The following is a 16,711-nucleotide window of genomic DNA, read 5'->3' as shown; positions in this document are numbered from 1 at the left end:
ATGCTTTCTGGAAATCCAGATACACCAAATCTACACCCTTACCCTCATCTACATAAGCAGTATCCTTTTCAAAGAATGATAAAAGATTTATATAGCAAGATTTTCCCTTGGTGAAACTGTGTTAACTATCCAATAAAATTCTAAACTTTGTTAAATGACTTTGCAAAGCATCTTTTTAACAGACTTTCCAAAATTTTTTCCACAACTGATGTAAAAACCTTGTTTATCACCTTCCTTGAAAAGATGAGTGACATTAGCTAACTTCCAATCCTTTGGTACCTGCACACTACTCAAGGACTCACAAAAAATAATAGCAAGTGGTTCATATATCCAATCCTTAACCTCCTTCAAAACCCTTGGGGAAATATTATCTGGCCCCAGAGCCTTATGGTTTTAGCATAATCTATAGACCAAGTAGAAAACATTCTACTACAGATGCCTTAAGTAGAATATAAAAAAAACTGACAAAATTGTCTATAAGAGTTGAAAAAGAGTGACTTCACAAATTATGAGATATTGTAAGATTTAAAAATAGTAAAATAGAAGCAACCAAGAGAAAGATACACAATTCATAGAAAACAAAATAACAAGTGTGGTTAATACAGTACACACCAGAACGAAGTAATTCTAAGATAGTTCAACTTAGAAGTTTAAGAAAGAAAGAAAGTCATTAGTGTATATCACGATAGTTCATTTACCACATATTTGGCTAAAGCAAAAATTGACAGTAGGATAAGAAAGATTTTACTGGAACACTAAAGAAGGGATATGAGAGTACTGTGAATCATGCATATAATGCCAAAAGCAAAATAAAGCCTGCATTTGAGAAATGCATCATTGCAAAAAATGCCAATGCTCTGGTGACATCATTTAAAGTAATTGGAATAGACATATGTCCCTACACTCAAAATAAATATCTTATTTTGTTGAGACTATTTGACAAGATACCTTGAACCTTATCCAAGGCCTTTGCACACCAGAGAGTAATTATGTGTGGAATACTGCAGTACCTACTAACTGATAGATGTAGTAGTTTTGTGACAAAAACTGATGAATGAGGTCTCTGAATTACTCGATGTAAAGAAGACAAAAACCAATGCATATCACCCAGCAGCAAATGGCTCAGTAACAAGAGTTAAAGTCCATTCTTCTTGTTACATGGTCGAAATTTTGTGTTACACACACTAGAAGTATTGGCACCTAAAACCATAACTATGCTCCAGATAAAAACTATGAAATATTAGAGTGAATTAAAATTGGCAAATTTAATATATGCTGCTGAAGAGTGAAAGAAACATGTAATTAAAATTGCTACAGTTAATTATATAAAAATAGTTGATAAAGTACTATTATATACCCCTGCAGTTAAAAAAAAAAGTGAAACACTAAAAAATTGCCAGAATAATGGAAAGGACCATTTAGAATAACTAAACAAATAAAATCAAATTCAGAGAAATTTTTGGAAAAGGCAAGCAATCAGTGTATGTGAATAGATAAAATAAAGCAAAGAAAAATATAAATCTTATGAGTATGATATGTTCATAACAAAAGGATAAAAAAAAATGTTATGAGAATATATTAACTAACAAGTCTGAACATGAAGTAAACACAGAAAGAAATGCCCCAGAACGTAATACTCAAGTAAGAAATCACACATCAGATGACAATGATGCAGTAATAAACATAGAGAAGTTCAAATGTCAAAAAACACAGAAATAGAAAAAATGCTATGCCAAAATTATAAAGTGGATTAAAAGTTTGGAACAATGCTGCAGGAACAATTATATTTAAACCTAATCCAAGGAAACAGCTAAATTGTCCATGTTTGAAAACTAATTTATTGTAAGTATGTAAATAATCAAACCTAATATATAGTAGAATAACTATATTTTCATCTTTAGCAAAGGAGTGAAAAAGGAAATGCTGCTGATAATAATGATTATGCTGTTTAGTTCCTAAGAATGCCATGTAGAATAAAACAAAATACTCTATAAGAGGTGAAAAAGAGTGACTTCACAAATTATGAGATACTGTAAGATTTAAAAATAGTAAAATAGAAGCAACCAAGAGAAAGATACACAACTGACAAATTGATTATAATAGAAAATATTTCTTTTGGACGATATGTATATTTTTTAGAATAGTTATTATAATGGATGGTTAAAATGTGAAATATGCTGCCAAACACTTATCCTGTGTTTTACAAGTCTTAAGGGTAGCACAACAATGACTACATTTTCTTGAAGAGCAAGCCACCATAATGAAGACACTAAATAATACACTGGAAGTTCATAATGAGAAGGGAAATTCTGATCTTTCTCACAAGCTAACAAAAGTGTAAATTATTAGCACTAACATGCCAAAATAACAGTCATCAGTACAAGGATACAAAGTGACTTACAACAGATAAGTTTTATTAAAAGAAATATAGAAAATACTTTACTAGGCTAGTGCAAGCATCAACTGTTCCAGCAAATGAGAAATTAATCCCCCATTTTATATTACCAATGCAACTGATAAGGATTTGTAATACAATTGAAAGAAATTCCAGCACCTTTCCAAACTGTCATTTCAAAGTACAGCAAGCAAGTTTTCATGTATTACACAGGTGCAGACATTAAATCCACAGCATTGAAAAATAATTTTCAGAATTTCAAGCACAACACAGCCAAACAAGAAAACCCAAGCAATGACTTCAATGGTATTCCTAACAGACAGCTACTTGTTTCTTTTCGTCTAGTTTTATTTTTGCCAATTTTCTGATGGTGCCAAGTTTAAAAGTATCAATACCTGTGCTTACACTAAAAGACCACATATGTACGATATAAAATGGACAAGCCAAGATCTTCCTTTATAACTGGGATATCAACCAAGATATGGTTTATGACATTCATAAAAAACAGAAAAAAAAAACTGAGGATAAAACACTTGACTCTCAATTTCCTGAAGGAAAACCTGGGAGATTGCTATGAAAAACATATCATATAAAAATATGTCAAGACTTCTAGTTTTAACTTAAAGAACACTTATAAGAGTACTGATATTCATTTGTCAAGAAACAAATTAAATGCAAGACATTCAAGTAGAGACAGTGTGTTTTGAGGCATGAACATTTCATCCATTATAAAATGAAATTAAAGCACTGCAATAAGATATAATTGATCCAGTAAAGTCTGAACTATCACTATCTAACCATCCAAATCATTTTTGATATTGAAATTTTACATAAAAAATGTAACTGCAGATGGCACAAAACTATATAAATTAAAAAAAAATTGTAGTTTAGTAAAAATAGTTGTATATTCAATAGAGATTAGAAAAAAACAGCATCCTGAAGTTTGTCACTTTTGAGATACGTGTGATATGAATTACGACGAAGAAAATTTGAATGAAAGAGGAAAAAAAAAACATCAAAAAGACTAAATTAGGAAAATGATTAGTTACCTTAACATAAGAATAAAGTTAACTTTCCCTCATAACACTGTTGTATGAAAGACTTAGCAAATAATACACAGCTAATCCTAATATGTTCAAGTATATTAGACTAATAGCTAGGTCTCAAGATATGTCAATCATTACCTCATGTGATAATCTTATCAATTTTGCCCACATACAACTATAACATTGATTTGTCTCAGATGGATTGCATTAAAGTGTCTTAATCTTGCAAAAGATCTCATGCAGGGTCTCAAGAGTATACGATAAATTGAATATCAGTAACTTCCTTGAATGAGGTTATTTATTGAGATAAACACTTACTGCGAGTTCCAGATTGTGATCAATAGGTTAATGCAAAGTTTACAGTAAGAACTGCCCATGTTACTCTCTCCACATATAGCACAATACAATTTTATGCTGAGTTGAGTAATAAACAATCAGAATAATAAACAGTTCAAATGAATAAAATCAGAAAGAGATTTAGTATTCTCTATTCAAAGAAAGAAGTAATTTTAACTTGATTCCATCCTTCCTAAATATATGGCAATGAATAACTCAAGCAATCATCAAGATTTGTATTAAATTCTATTATATCAACCTAAGTAATAGGAAGTAAAAAAAAAAAAAAGTTTAATTGGGCTATATGAGAATTGTTACACATTTTGAATGAATATATTTAATGAAATGAGTAGGATGATACAAAATAGAAAGCTGATGAATTGTATTCCTTAACAGTAGACACTATATTATCTGTAAGTCTGGAAAAATGCCTCAGACTTCTACTCTCTTACTGAAACTACTTACAGCTCACTCCTGAATTTAGCTACATGTTCAATTGTTTAACACCTATCAAGACATTAGCCATATCTCCTTCTCACCAATTAGGTCACGTTACAGGACATTGAGACCTTCACTTTGTGAGCACTCAGGTGACAATTTTTAACATGAATATACACAGAATGTTCTGAGTGAAAATTACCTGAGCTTATGTGCAAGTATAAGCCTTCACACAAGTATATATTACATCCACACGTGCAGTGAGTGAGTTATAAGATTAATCAGCACAGAATATGAAGTTGCTATAATCCAAAGGAAGAATTTGTTTCACTGGATTTTACTCATATTTATTTTTGTGATGCCAATTGCAGTTCAACTATTGTTGTTTGTAGACATCTAGAACAATATTTTACTGGGGAATATTGCATTTAGCTTGCATCAATCTTTTGTGCTTATGTAAGCTGTAGAGTAAAGCACAATTATAATATAAGCTAAAAGAATTTTAGCTAAAAAAGTCGCAGTTCAGTTGAAATCTCCTAGCAATCATTTATTTTCTGAAGCTGAAAGATCCCAGTCTAGTTTATGGCTCATAGATGGCAGCACATAATCCTACCACAAATATTGAAACATGGGGCAGCTATCCTAGTTATCATGGTAACAGTGTTTTACTATGAGAAATATTTCTAATGCTTTTAATGCACATGATGATATGTGATGTTGAGATGTATAAATGTCTATTCCCAAGCAACAGTTATTCATTTTAACCATACCATCACATCTACAATTATGGCTTAACTCTTGACCAATCAGAATCCATATGCCCAAACATTTTTCTATTCTTTTTTTATGTTATATAAATCACCAGAGATTTTGCAAATACTCATTCTGCTGCTTTACCACCTTTATTCTTACAAGAAAGGCAACCCTCTGTTCAATAACTAAAGTACTTAAAACTCTGGGGAAGTCTCTCATCCTGAATGCAGGATATTCTACTGGCAGAGTCCTCCTACATGCTGACAATCTTACCTGGAGTCTACTGAAACAGAGGCTCCTCCCACACCTACCACCTTATCACTGAACATTCTACAATTAGGGAGACATGCCTGCAAACTGTACAAGTCATGCAGGCAATTACCATTATGCAAATGTCATACACTATGCTTTCTTTCCCTTTTTTTAATGGTGTAAGGGCCAAGCATGGCCCCATGGTTAGCTTGCCAAAGTAAGGGGCCAAGGTTCTTCCATTGTTACCATAAAAAAGAGAGAGAAAAAAGTGCTTCTGCTTTGAGCAAAGGAGAACATTGAAATACCACTATTAGGACAGCCAGGGCAGATACCCCTCGAGTAGCTTTAAGTAAAATCCAACAAACAAACTGTTATTCTATCTCATTATCATATGATCATGCAAGATAAAATTCATATATAAAAAAACTTTACCCTTCTTTATCAATAATCTAATGATGGTCACTGTTTTAACTGTGTGCATGTTTTTCATCTCCCCTAAACTTAACCCATCATCAGATAAACTGAAAAATTACCATCCCTGTCATTTTATGGGAGAGTGAAGCAATATAAAAACAACCCTTGCAATGAGCCAGCCCGGTATCTTAATGTGGATCCAAAAAATATGAATCATTCCAGAAAGGTTTGGGTTATTTTGATTAGACAAAAATACAACATTTGGCATTACTTTTGAAGTCTAGGTCACTGGACTCCGAGAGCCAACATAAGAAGGTAATTTGCAAATGTAAAGCAGAATGATGTAGCAATGAAACATGGTTGAAATATTCTAGATTTGGTTGTGAATGTGATGCTTTAAGTGTAGTAATTAAGATAAACAACGAATCCAGGTTGGATGAGGGAAAAACTTATTCAGAGATATCCCAATCAATTTGACATACCAGCAGAATTGGAAATTCGTCAATTGAGAACTGCAAATGACAGCAAAACCTAAAAAAACAGGCACAATAGTATTGTTATCTTTAAAATGGGAGACTGGAATCATATATAAGAAATCATTAGTTTCAATATTTTGTGAAACTAACAGCACAGTAAAGCCCAAAGATGCACTGTTGATATTGTTTGGTTGGTTGGTTGGAATTAAGCACAAAGCTACACAATGGGCTATCTGTGCTCTGCCCACCACAGGTATCAAAACCTGATTTCTAGCATTGTAAGTCTGTGCACATACTGCTCAGCCACTGAAGGGCTGCAGTGTTGAACTTGAAGCAGATGCACAATGCATTACATGATTTCCCTAGTGATTCTCAAATTAAAAATGATATTTCTGCAATGATCAGTGAATATAAGAAGGATGGTATAATGCCCAGTATGGTACCACCATAGTATAATCCATATAGATTTTCTCAGGTAATATTTTCATTAGTACTTTGTTTATTTTGTTGTAAAAGTTGTGTTGAGCTTCCTTCATCAAGATCTATCGAAATAGCCCTAAATTACCGGTTTCCAGAATGAACCCCCTTTTGACCATCCCAGGCTCAGTACTAAAAGATACTGGGCTGGCCCATGTGGCAAGTGTTAAAAGGTTTACAAGAGTTCTTCATACAATAAAAAAATTGTGCATTTATAATAACAGTGAAACTGAAACTCTCATTCATTTCAATGGGTAGTTATCTGCATTTTTTTGGACTGGCTCATATCTATATTAAAGGTTGTGTAAGCATACATATATATTATTAAAGGTTTAATGTATATTATTTGTGTCACTGTAAAAAAGAATTTTCTCATCTATTTTGATGTACTTGTGTAAATTTATCATTGATTTCACAAATTCTTAGAGAACTACTTACACACAGTTGGGTAAAAATTACTATACAGTTGGTACTACAGAAAATATTACGAAGACAACCGAAACCAATTAAATTACTGTTTGCTTCAGAATAAGAGGTTAGACGATATATATATGCCCCAACAGGCATTGTTGTTGGGTTACATGTATCCAATTTACTATTTATGAAAATTATATATAAATCTTGAGGCAAAATTAATGCAAGATCATCTAATAATCAGTTTTATTTTATCATATTTCTATTAAACATATAGGTCCCACTACTCTTGCAGAAACATCACTTGTGACAAAAATAACCCAACAATACTGAAATGGTTTAAGGGTCTTTTACTATGTATTACTGTATCTTTGTTAAAGTTTATTTTTTTCTATGTATTATACATCAAACTGTGTTAAAAGGCCTATTGTATTTTGAACTAGTATACTGATAGTGTGGTTTTTATCATGTGCTATATTTTAAATTGGTCTGCCACTGCTGTAAAATTTTTCACTGTTTGTTTGTTTCACAATTCAATTTGACAATATTTATTGTTTAATTTTGTTTAATGAATTTGCTAGTATGTATCAGTATGGTATTATTACAGTTTTGTATCTTTTTCAAATGGTACTTTATGTATTATGATATTATCAATACATTTTTTTATATTCCAATGGATTTTAAAGTTTGTTTGTTGTTTAGCATAAAGCTACACAATGGGCTATCTTTGCTGTGCCAGCTGCCAAGAATAAACCCTAAAATGAAGCTTGATAAACCCTCAAGATTACCGCTGAGTCATCATGAGGAAAATTTAAAATAAGAGATGATTGAGGATGACCTGAAAAAAAAGGAGAAAATATGTAATATTCAGAGCATATTTAGTGCTTCCTGCTTACTTATGTTCAGTAAAGTAAGCATTTCATGTTCACCTAAAATTTTCAACATTTTTGAAACGCATGTTTTTAGCCATGTGTGTACCTTAAACAGTACAATGTTGATCAAAAATTTGCATAGATTACTTTTAAGCTTCATCTTATTGTTCTAGATCATCACCTTCTGGTGTCACATTTCCATTTTTATGGGAAATATCTGTATAGTAAAACAATCTATGGTAATGTGGATAGCAATCTTTTGCAGGCAGGTGATGCCTTAAGGGCATATCCCACTTATTTGCTAGTGGAATTAACAATAGTGACATTGGCACCAGCACTCTGAGAAAGGTGACTCTATTGTACTTTGGCCATAGCTGTTGTACTCTTCAAGTCTTATCCAGAATTTTTCATAACTCTGCACTTTTCAGATTGTCTTCAGACCATGGCCAGTTCTGCCTTCTGAGTTAGAACAGCACTATCTGATGCCTTGTGCACTCATTCACTTTGATTTGTGTTATTGTTTAGTAAAAACTATTGCTCCATTTGTTTTTACATTGTGTATGATTTCTTTCTTCTACTCAGTCCTAATCAGAGAATTCGGATTTACTCTGGCTTAACATTTGCAGTTACTATTCTTATCTAACCAGGAAAAACAGAATATATACGGAAGTACCACATCTACACACCAATGGAGTTAACACCTCACATATAAATGACATGACAAGTACCAAGAATTACAGATGTATGGGGTCTTGTCATAACCCCATCAATCTTAAAACACATTCTTAAATTCTAATAGACCCAAACAGAAAGAAGTCCTTATATTTCTCCAACAGAAGTAACTATACAGTCATCATATGCACAGTTAATTTACCTATGAAGACATGGAAGATGGCCCTTTATAGAGGAATTTCTTGAGTTCATTAAAAAAAATTTTAACCCACCTAAGAAATGTGAAATAACAGTAGATGATGTTTACAAGTTCTTTAACGTTTAACCATTTCTATAAATATGATGTTGAACAAAACGCCTAATCTTTAATTGTGGAAAAAAACAAACGGGCATTGTGACAGGTCACAGTAAATTTGTGTATGCATATTTCATGTATGCACTTCTGTTAACATAACAGGCTCAAACTCTGGGTGAATTCACACTGGTTTTCCCGGACAGTTTTCTAATAGAACTGGTGATGTTATGGGACTGTTGCATGTTTACAACTTATGATTTTGCTTTAGAAGAATAAATCTATCTTTCTTCAACATTAGAATGTTATAACTTAGGTTATTCAATTATATGCTAGTGATTTTTGATTTTAAATTTGTCTAATGTATATTTGTGTTGAGAAAAAATCAATAACATAAACATTTATGGACAAAAAACCTTAAATTGCTGTAACTTTACCTTCTACAGCCAACAAAAACTAGTAGTTACAAGTAATTAACTAGCTGCCACCCAGAAAGAGTAACATCTTGAAAAAGTTTTCAATGAAGGTAAACTTATGTGATATGTCTAATTACATTTTTTTTAAAGTAAGTCATGCAGTTACAGAAAAAAAAAATGGTCAATTCTAGTTTTATGAATGACTGACTAACTTTGGGTGTAGGTCAAATTCATGGATGTAGAATACTAAAAACAATTCTCAGTGGATCCACTAGTAAACACTCCAGAATGACAAATATTTTAAATGCCTATCCTTATTCAAAACACCACCTAGCAATATGGAATCAGTTTGGGCACCTCCAGTGCCACTTCTTGGTTGATTTCTCTATTCAGAAGCAAAATACGTGATTAATTTTAGCCATGATCTTCAGCATATCCTACCTGATTTAAAACAAAATAACTTATGAAGTAACAAAAGCCTACAAAATCTGATGTGACTGAAGGTGTTCCAAAAATTCACAGAGAGGTTTATAAACGTTTATAACATATAGAAAATGTTGAAGTGAAAGAGCTCCCTTGAGTGTTAAGATTCATTGAAGAGGCTAGGTTGCTGATTAGTTATAACACAATAAATATATGCAAATGAATACTCCTAAAAATATATCTTCAAATGGGTAAATTAATAACTCTTTCATTATGATAACATTTCATATCTATATACAAAGGCAAGTAGCAACAAGAAGTTTGGAATATAAAAACAAATATTTGTTACTATATGAACACAAGAATAAAAATCAACATGAAATATATTTTAACAATGTAATTATTTTAAGAAAAAAAATACAAGAAACTTTAATAACTAACAATAAACATTCTAGTATACATACACATGCCAGGCACACCACTATATTTCTATTCTAGTCAAGTGAATTCTGGGATTGTTTCATATTAGTTTAAAACACTACTATGAGTATGTAACAGTTTTTTGATGTGATCATGTCTTAATTAATACTGAATAAATGTTATAATAAAACAATTTTCAATTTATTTATTTGAAGCTGTATTTTAGAAGTAATGATATGGTGTGGATACCTCAACAAAAAAACGAAAATACACTAATGAAGCTTTCAATACAATCTTCTGTAATACTTGGCCTCTTTTAGAGTAATTTTTACCCCATAATACTACCAGATTTTCATTACATTTTTTCACACATTTTAGTAGTACTTTGACTTGCCCAATTGGTAAACTAGGCAACAGTTAGCTTCAAAAATTATTTTTTTGATGAAGTCAGTATGGTAGAATTTGAACAATACTCAATTATAATGAATGGAATTTCTAAGGTTATATATTTCAGCAATAATACGTCAATTTGTAAGGTGCATTTTGTATGTCGGTTTCAATCCTTATTCTTATACACTAAAAACTCGTCTATCTTAAATTAAACTCTAAAAAGGTATATGTATATGTCAATGGAAAACCATTAGTATGACTTTTAATGAAATAATTTTTCTTTCTTTAACTGTATTAATTTTGCTTTGCCTTTATTTGTGAGTACTGCAAAATTAATCTAATGAACTGTTACTTCTTGAATAAGCTTCAAGTAGTAGCTAACATTCATTCATCACATGTATCTCTAATACACTTATTTCTGTCACCAAAACATTTTTCCACACAAACTTAACAAAATATATAACAATTCTCTATATGTAAAATTAGTCATTAAACTTTATAACTTACTAATATAAAAAAATATTAACAACTTTAAGCAGATTATGAGCAGAAGTCATGAACCGATAGTAAGCAAAGAGCCATTATTTCACTCACAGGTGTATTTGTATCATTAAATTATATAAAAAACTAAATATTGGGCTGAAAAAAACTGATAATTTGGCTACAACTCACATATAACAAGTTTTCAGTGATTATAATGGGTAGATGTACTTCAAAAAATATTAAGCAAATTGAAGAAATTTCTGAAAAGCTGTTACTATGTTATCACACAACTTCATTATGACTATATTGCATTATGCTGCACATCAAGCAACTCACTCATGCAAAAGGAACTTAATTCTTTCAAACGTGAAAATCCATTCCTACCTCAGAAATCCATATGGTTAAATCCAAACCTACAATATTTTATTACAAAGTCCATCCAAGCTGCTTCATGGATTACATTTAACAAAGTGCACACAGAAATAGTTTACAAGTGAAACCTAAAAACTTCAACACAGAATGTCTTTCTTGGCATTACACACACACAAAAAAAATAATAAAATAAATAAAATAAAAAAAACAAATTACTTTCTACCGCAATTACTTGAATTAGTAATACTAAATTAATATATATATATATATATATATAAGCCAAATAAAGAAAAAAAAGATAAAATAATTTTGCTTTTATGGGTCATTTAGAAAAAGACAACATTCAACGAAACTTCTGGGAACACTCAGATTTAGCTATAGAGTTCAATACTTAGAAATGTAATTTTCAACCTTTTTTTTTTTTTACATCTGATCATTACATATTCAATCAAAATCAAAGGTCAATGAATATTACAGCATTATATCAAAAGCTTTAAAAAATAAATTAAGGTAACATATGTTTGTACTGTACAGTATGTCTACCTCACTTGCACTACACTTCAAAATACATATATTACAAAATGCTACTCATATCCTATATGGATTATTTGCATAATGAATGGATAATTTTCTCTTTATTCAAACCAAATTTGCATATCTAAGTAACTACTTTTCAAATAATTTTCAATCCTTTAAATTAAATATGCTTCCTAAGAGCATTAAAAAAAGTCTAAGCATAGAGAAAGAGAAAAACATCATTTCCAGTGTAAATCAGCCAGAAGAAATATTGTAACTCATTTATAGGGATGAGAATAATCAATACAAAACAAACATTTTACTTTCCAATTTAAAAAATCTACCAATTCCCCAAATGCCATAATTAATAAGAGTATATTCAATCACACACTTCAACCTACCAATAATCAGCAAGCTGAAACTGTAACCTTCCTTAAATTATCTAACAGCAAATGATAAAAGAAAAAAAAAGAATCCCTAGAAAAAAATACATTATCAAGAAAATGTATATCTTTTAATTAGCAAATTCCAATTATTTTAGAATATGCTACTGGAGTCATATGGATATATTGCATGTTACTACGAAGCACACAGTGGAATATTTTAGTAGAAAAGTAAACACATGAGTCCCAAGAGCTTTATATCAAAGTTTTACTAGTTACAAGAAACACATAGTACACTCATTACAGTATTTAGCAAATTTTAACAGATACTGATAAAGTAAAAAAAAAAGAAAAGTTAGACCAAAGTCTCAAAAACAAAATTTTCTTTTCAGTTCTTTATATTTCATAATTTTTTACATTCTTAATCTACACAAAAATGGATCAGTCTAAATCCAAAACCTTTTAACCTTATAATAATCACCCTTAATAAAAGTCTCCTCTTCGACTATACCCCGGGCGACCATATACATGACTATCTCTATCTTGGTCAAACATAAATTCATGATCTCGATAATGATCACTACTATTGGGTGCATCAGAGGGTCTGTTTCCAGGGTGGTTCAGTGGTGCTGCTTGAGTCATTTCTGGTGGTACCTCTCTTCTATAGACACCCTGTGAATATTCTGCATCTAAATTTTGTCCCAGTAAACTCTGAGAACTCAAATTTTCTGAGTTATATTCAAAACGAGTCATTCGTTCAGTCACTCTTTCTCTGGAACTCCCAAATCTACTTTCACCTTGTGAGTAGGAAGCAGACAATCTGTCCAATTGTCTGATAACGTTCTGACTTGGGAATGTTTCTACAGAACTTACAGGAGAAACATTACCATAAGATCTAGACTGATTATTACCTCTCTGAGATATTTCATTACCAAATACCTCCCTGTTAGCTGTGGAATGAGAACTACCCTGGCCTATACTGTATGCCCTAAAATTAGAAGAAAAAGTAGTTGGAGATTTTATACCTGAATTAGTTGAAGTAGTAGCTATGCTGAGGTCCTGGTTAGACAACAGCTGAGATAAGGCTGTTTTGATTCCAGTTGTGTTGTAGTTACTGTCTGTAGTTGGGATAGAGGACTTATCCTTCCAATTCTCTCCTTCATGAAACTGTGCCAGAAAACCTGACATTGGTCTTATGTATGTTGGTATATTACTGGATTCATGCTTGTTTTCATAGGTTTTGCTGTATACAGTATCATACTTACCAGACGCTTCAGCCAGTGATACTTGTTCTTGTCTTCCCTTCATGTCATATGTATCTCCTTTCATACTGTCTAAGCAGTCCACTAAAGTGATGGAGAGAGATCTATGAAGACAATAACTCTTACATTTTTTTTTATTTACCTATTAATTCTCCCACATTAGTACTGCACCATTTCTTTTTTAAAATGCCATTGCTACAATCATTATCATACCTTCATAACAAACACAATTTGCCACCGCTGGCCATATTTCAAAGATTACTTCTTTTACATTCCAAAATACAAAATAAAACCATTCAAACAAGAGAAAATCCAGTATAGCTATACCCATTCGCAAACAATCTTTGAGGATAAATTCCACGGGATAAAAATAACCTGTTAATTGTATGGATTCAGGCAGATCTTATCAATATTTTTGTTCTTAAGGTAATTTCAAAACCCTCAAAAATGTAGATTATCTAAATACATCAATGAAATTTGTGGTGAATCTGTGAATCAAAATTTTATACATACTTTCATCAAATTCTTAGTAAGACTAAATATAGTTTTTAAGATAAATGCTTTCTATTCCAATCCGGAAATGACGTAGAAAACACTGGCATAGAAGTACTTACCAGTTGTTCTTCACAAATTTTAGAATACACAGATAATGCAATAAACACACACATTAAATATAGCATAATAAGCATACTTAATAAGTGACATCATTGAAAAACAAACTTGTGTTAGCTTTTATAATATTCATTCTCTGTACTTCATTTCTTTTATTCATTTGTGAAGAAAACTTTGATCATGTTATATGTGGTTATATTTTTCCAAAGTTTGTGGGAAAGTAAATAAACTAAAGTCTATGAAGGGCAATTGCAATCCTTGCCTCATAGCAAAATGACATTCCTGTACTTATAATAAAATAACATGAACTTACAATAATCCCCAAGACGAATAATTTACAAAGAAAACAAATGTCTCAATTTCATTTGCCTTAAATATAACTGACAGATTTAGTTGATCTGAATTATTATAAATACTGTGTAAGTTAACAAGGAATAATGCACATGTAGTAAAACATTTTTGAGGAATGCCATAAAGTATTACAATGACTTAAAAGTAAAAAAAAAAGCTAATAATAATAGTAATAAAATAGTAAAATTTTGTATACAAGGAAATAAACAAACCAGTACTGAAGTCTTTGACTGGCTCTTGTTCATGTAGCTGTGCATCACTGTGATGTTCCGTTCTGTAAGTTGAAGGAGTTGATTGTGTGTCAGTTGGTTTTTGTGGCTTTGTTTGTTTGAAAACTGCAGCTAGAAGCACTTGAATGCTCTCCATTTGCTTGGAAGAGAGTGAATCAATCTAAATGAACAAGAAACATTTGTACTTAGAATACAAACCTTTGCTTACAGCCACAATGAACTATGCAAACAGTAAAAACATTTAAATGTATAAAACAACAGATTTAAATGTTTAACCTATTTCCAGCAAATTAACAGATAAATTATGAACTATTTAATTTTAGAATTGGTTTTGATAGATCTAGCATGTTGAAATATCTAAATGTAAAGCAGAGTAAACTATTTACTCGAATTGCAATGTTAATGCAATGAGTAATTGTCAGAACAAAGAACACACATTTCTGAAGACTAATGTTGTTTGACTACTCACATAACTTTAATATATTTTACAGCACATTTAATTCACTAAGGGCTAAAATAAGGGCTTTTGTACTGAAAATTAAGTCAAATATCAGTCAAAAGGATATCAAACAAATTCATCAAATATGAAACATCCAAAAATAATGCATAACCAGTAACATTTGAACACACACAAATTTGAACAAAAGTTTTATATATATATTACGTGAAAACATTTGTTGGATCTTAAAATGAACTTTAATGCATCTAATAAGATGCACTAGAAGAAACTTAACAAATCGCATTTACAAATTTTATTACTTAGTTATAAAATAAAATGGTACAACCTGTACAAATTACAAAATTTTCACAAGAAAGATGAATATGATTCTTCAGAATCATTCATATATTGGTTCAAAACAAAATTCACTAGTACAACATATGAACTTCAAAGTGTGTAATGTATTCATTAAGCACAGTTGTGACTGTTATAACAATAGCACCACACCCATTACTGCTGAATGTTGGACAACTTGATGGTGATGCTTTATTACATGCTGCAAAAGTATTCAATATTTGACCCAAACACCCTTTAGTTTTTAGACTTCTTATTTAGATTATACAACACAATCAAATATCTTAATACTTAAGCCTTTTGTAAAATGCTGCAAATGATCTTTATGAAAATAATTGATTATTTCATGAGTTTGACAAATAAATGGCAGATAGATTTTAATTACAATAAATACATGAGAATGGATGTGAGTTATCATAATTTGAATAATGAGTATAATTTTAATGGGAATAACCTTAACACCGTTATGGAAAATAAGATCTTGGTGTTCTGGTTCATCAGTCTATTAAATCATCCAAGCAATGTGATGTTGCTAGTGGCACAGCAAATGGGATTTTAAGTTTTATATACAGAAATACTTAATACAAGTCTAAAGAGGTTATAATATCATTCTATAGGCCATGGTTAGACCATAATTGGAGTTCTGTGTTAGTTTCAGTATTGGGTTCCTTACCTTAGAAAGGACAATGAATTGTTGGAAAGAGTTCAGAGGAGGGTTACTAGGATGATATCTGGAATGGAAAGGTTGTCAAATGAGGATAGGGTGGCTAAGAAGAATCAGAGGGGATCTGATTGAGGTGTTTAAAATTGTTTAGGAAATTGACAGTATTGATGCATCATCTTTTTTTTCATACTTAATGGCAAGAATGGTAAGACTAGGGGACACAAATAGAAATTTTGGCAGGGTAGGAGTCATCTTCAGCTGAGACGGCTTGATTTTTCTAAGAGTCAGGTTGAACTTTGGAATGAATTACCTTCAGATGTGGTAGATGACCATAATTTAAGAGTTTAAGGAAAGGCTTGATAAACATTTGAATGATAAGGGTTGACTAAGTGTTTTCTCTTTATTTCAGAGTTTAGTACAATGGATGGGATAGCCTAAATGGACTAACAAATCCTTTACTGTCTTTAAATTATATATATATATATATATATATATATATATATATATATATTACTAATAATTATATTTTTATGTTGGTTTAGTATATATACATATATTT

The 16,711-nt window shown here is 31.0% G+C and overlaps 1 protein-coding gene across 4 annotated transcripts in view; it reads right to left on the bottom strand.

Moving 5' to 3' along the window:
- Positions 1-16,711, bottom strand: part of LOC106466065 (cyclin-dependent kinase 12-like) — a 138,571-nt gene that overhangs the window by 45,127 nt on the left and 76,733 nt on the right. For 3 of the 4 annotated variants that reach the window (XM_013926307.2, XM_022394018.1, XM_022394017.1), the window contains exons 11-12: positions 14,678-14,855; positions 12,626-13,586 (exon numbers count right to left, since the gene is read on the bottom strand). In XM_013926307.2, coding sequence (XP_013781761.1) covers positions 12,724-13,586; positions 14,678-14,855 — 1,041 coding nt within the window. In that variant the 3' untranslated portion in view covers positions 12,626-12,723. Of the gene's footprint in view, positions 1-12,625; positions 13,587-14,677; positions 14,856-16,711 lie in introns of those variants that run through there. The other variant, XM_022394019.1, reaches the window with a different exon arrangement.

Source organism: Limulus polyphemus, unplaced genomic scaffold, assembly GCF_000517525.1.
Source record: "Limulus polyphemus unplaced genomic scaffold, Limulus_polyphemus-2.1.2 Scaffold2140, whole genome shotgun sequence".
Classification (NCBI taxonomy): Eukaryota; Metazoa; Arthropoda; class Merostomata; order Xiphosura; family Limulidae; genus Limulus; species Limulus polyphemus.
Note: the sequence above shows the minus strand (reverse complement) of the source record. Positions and strands in the feature narration are given on the sequence as shown.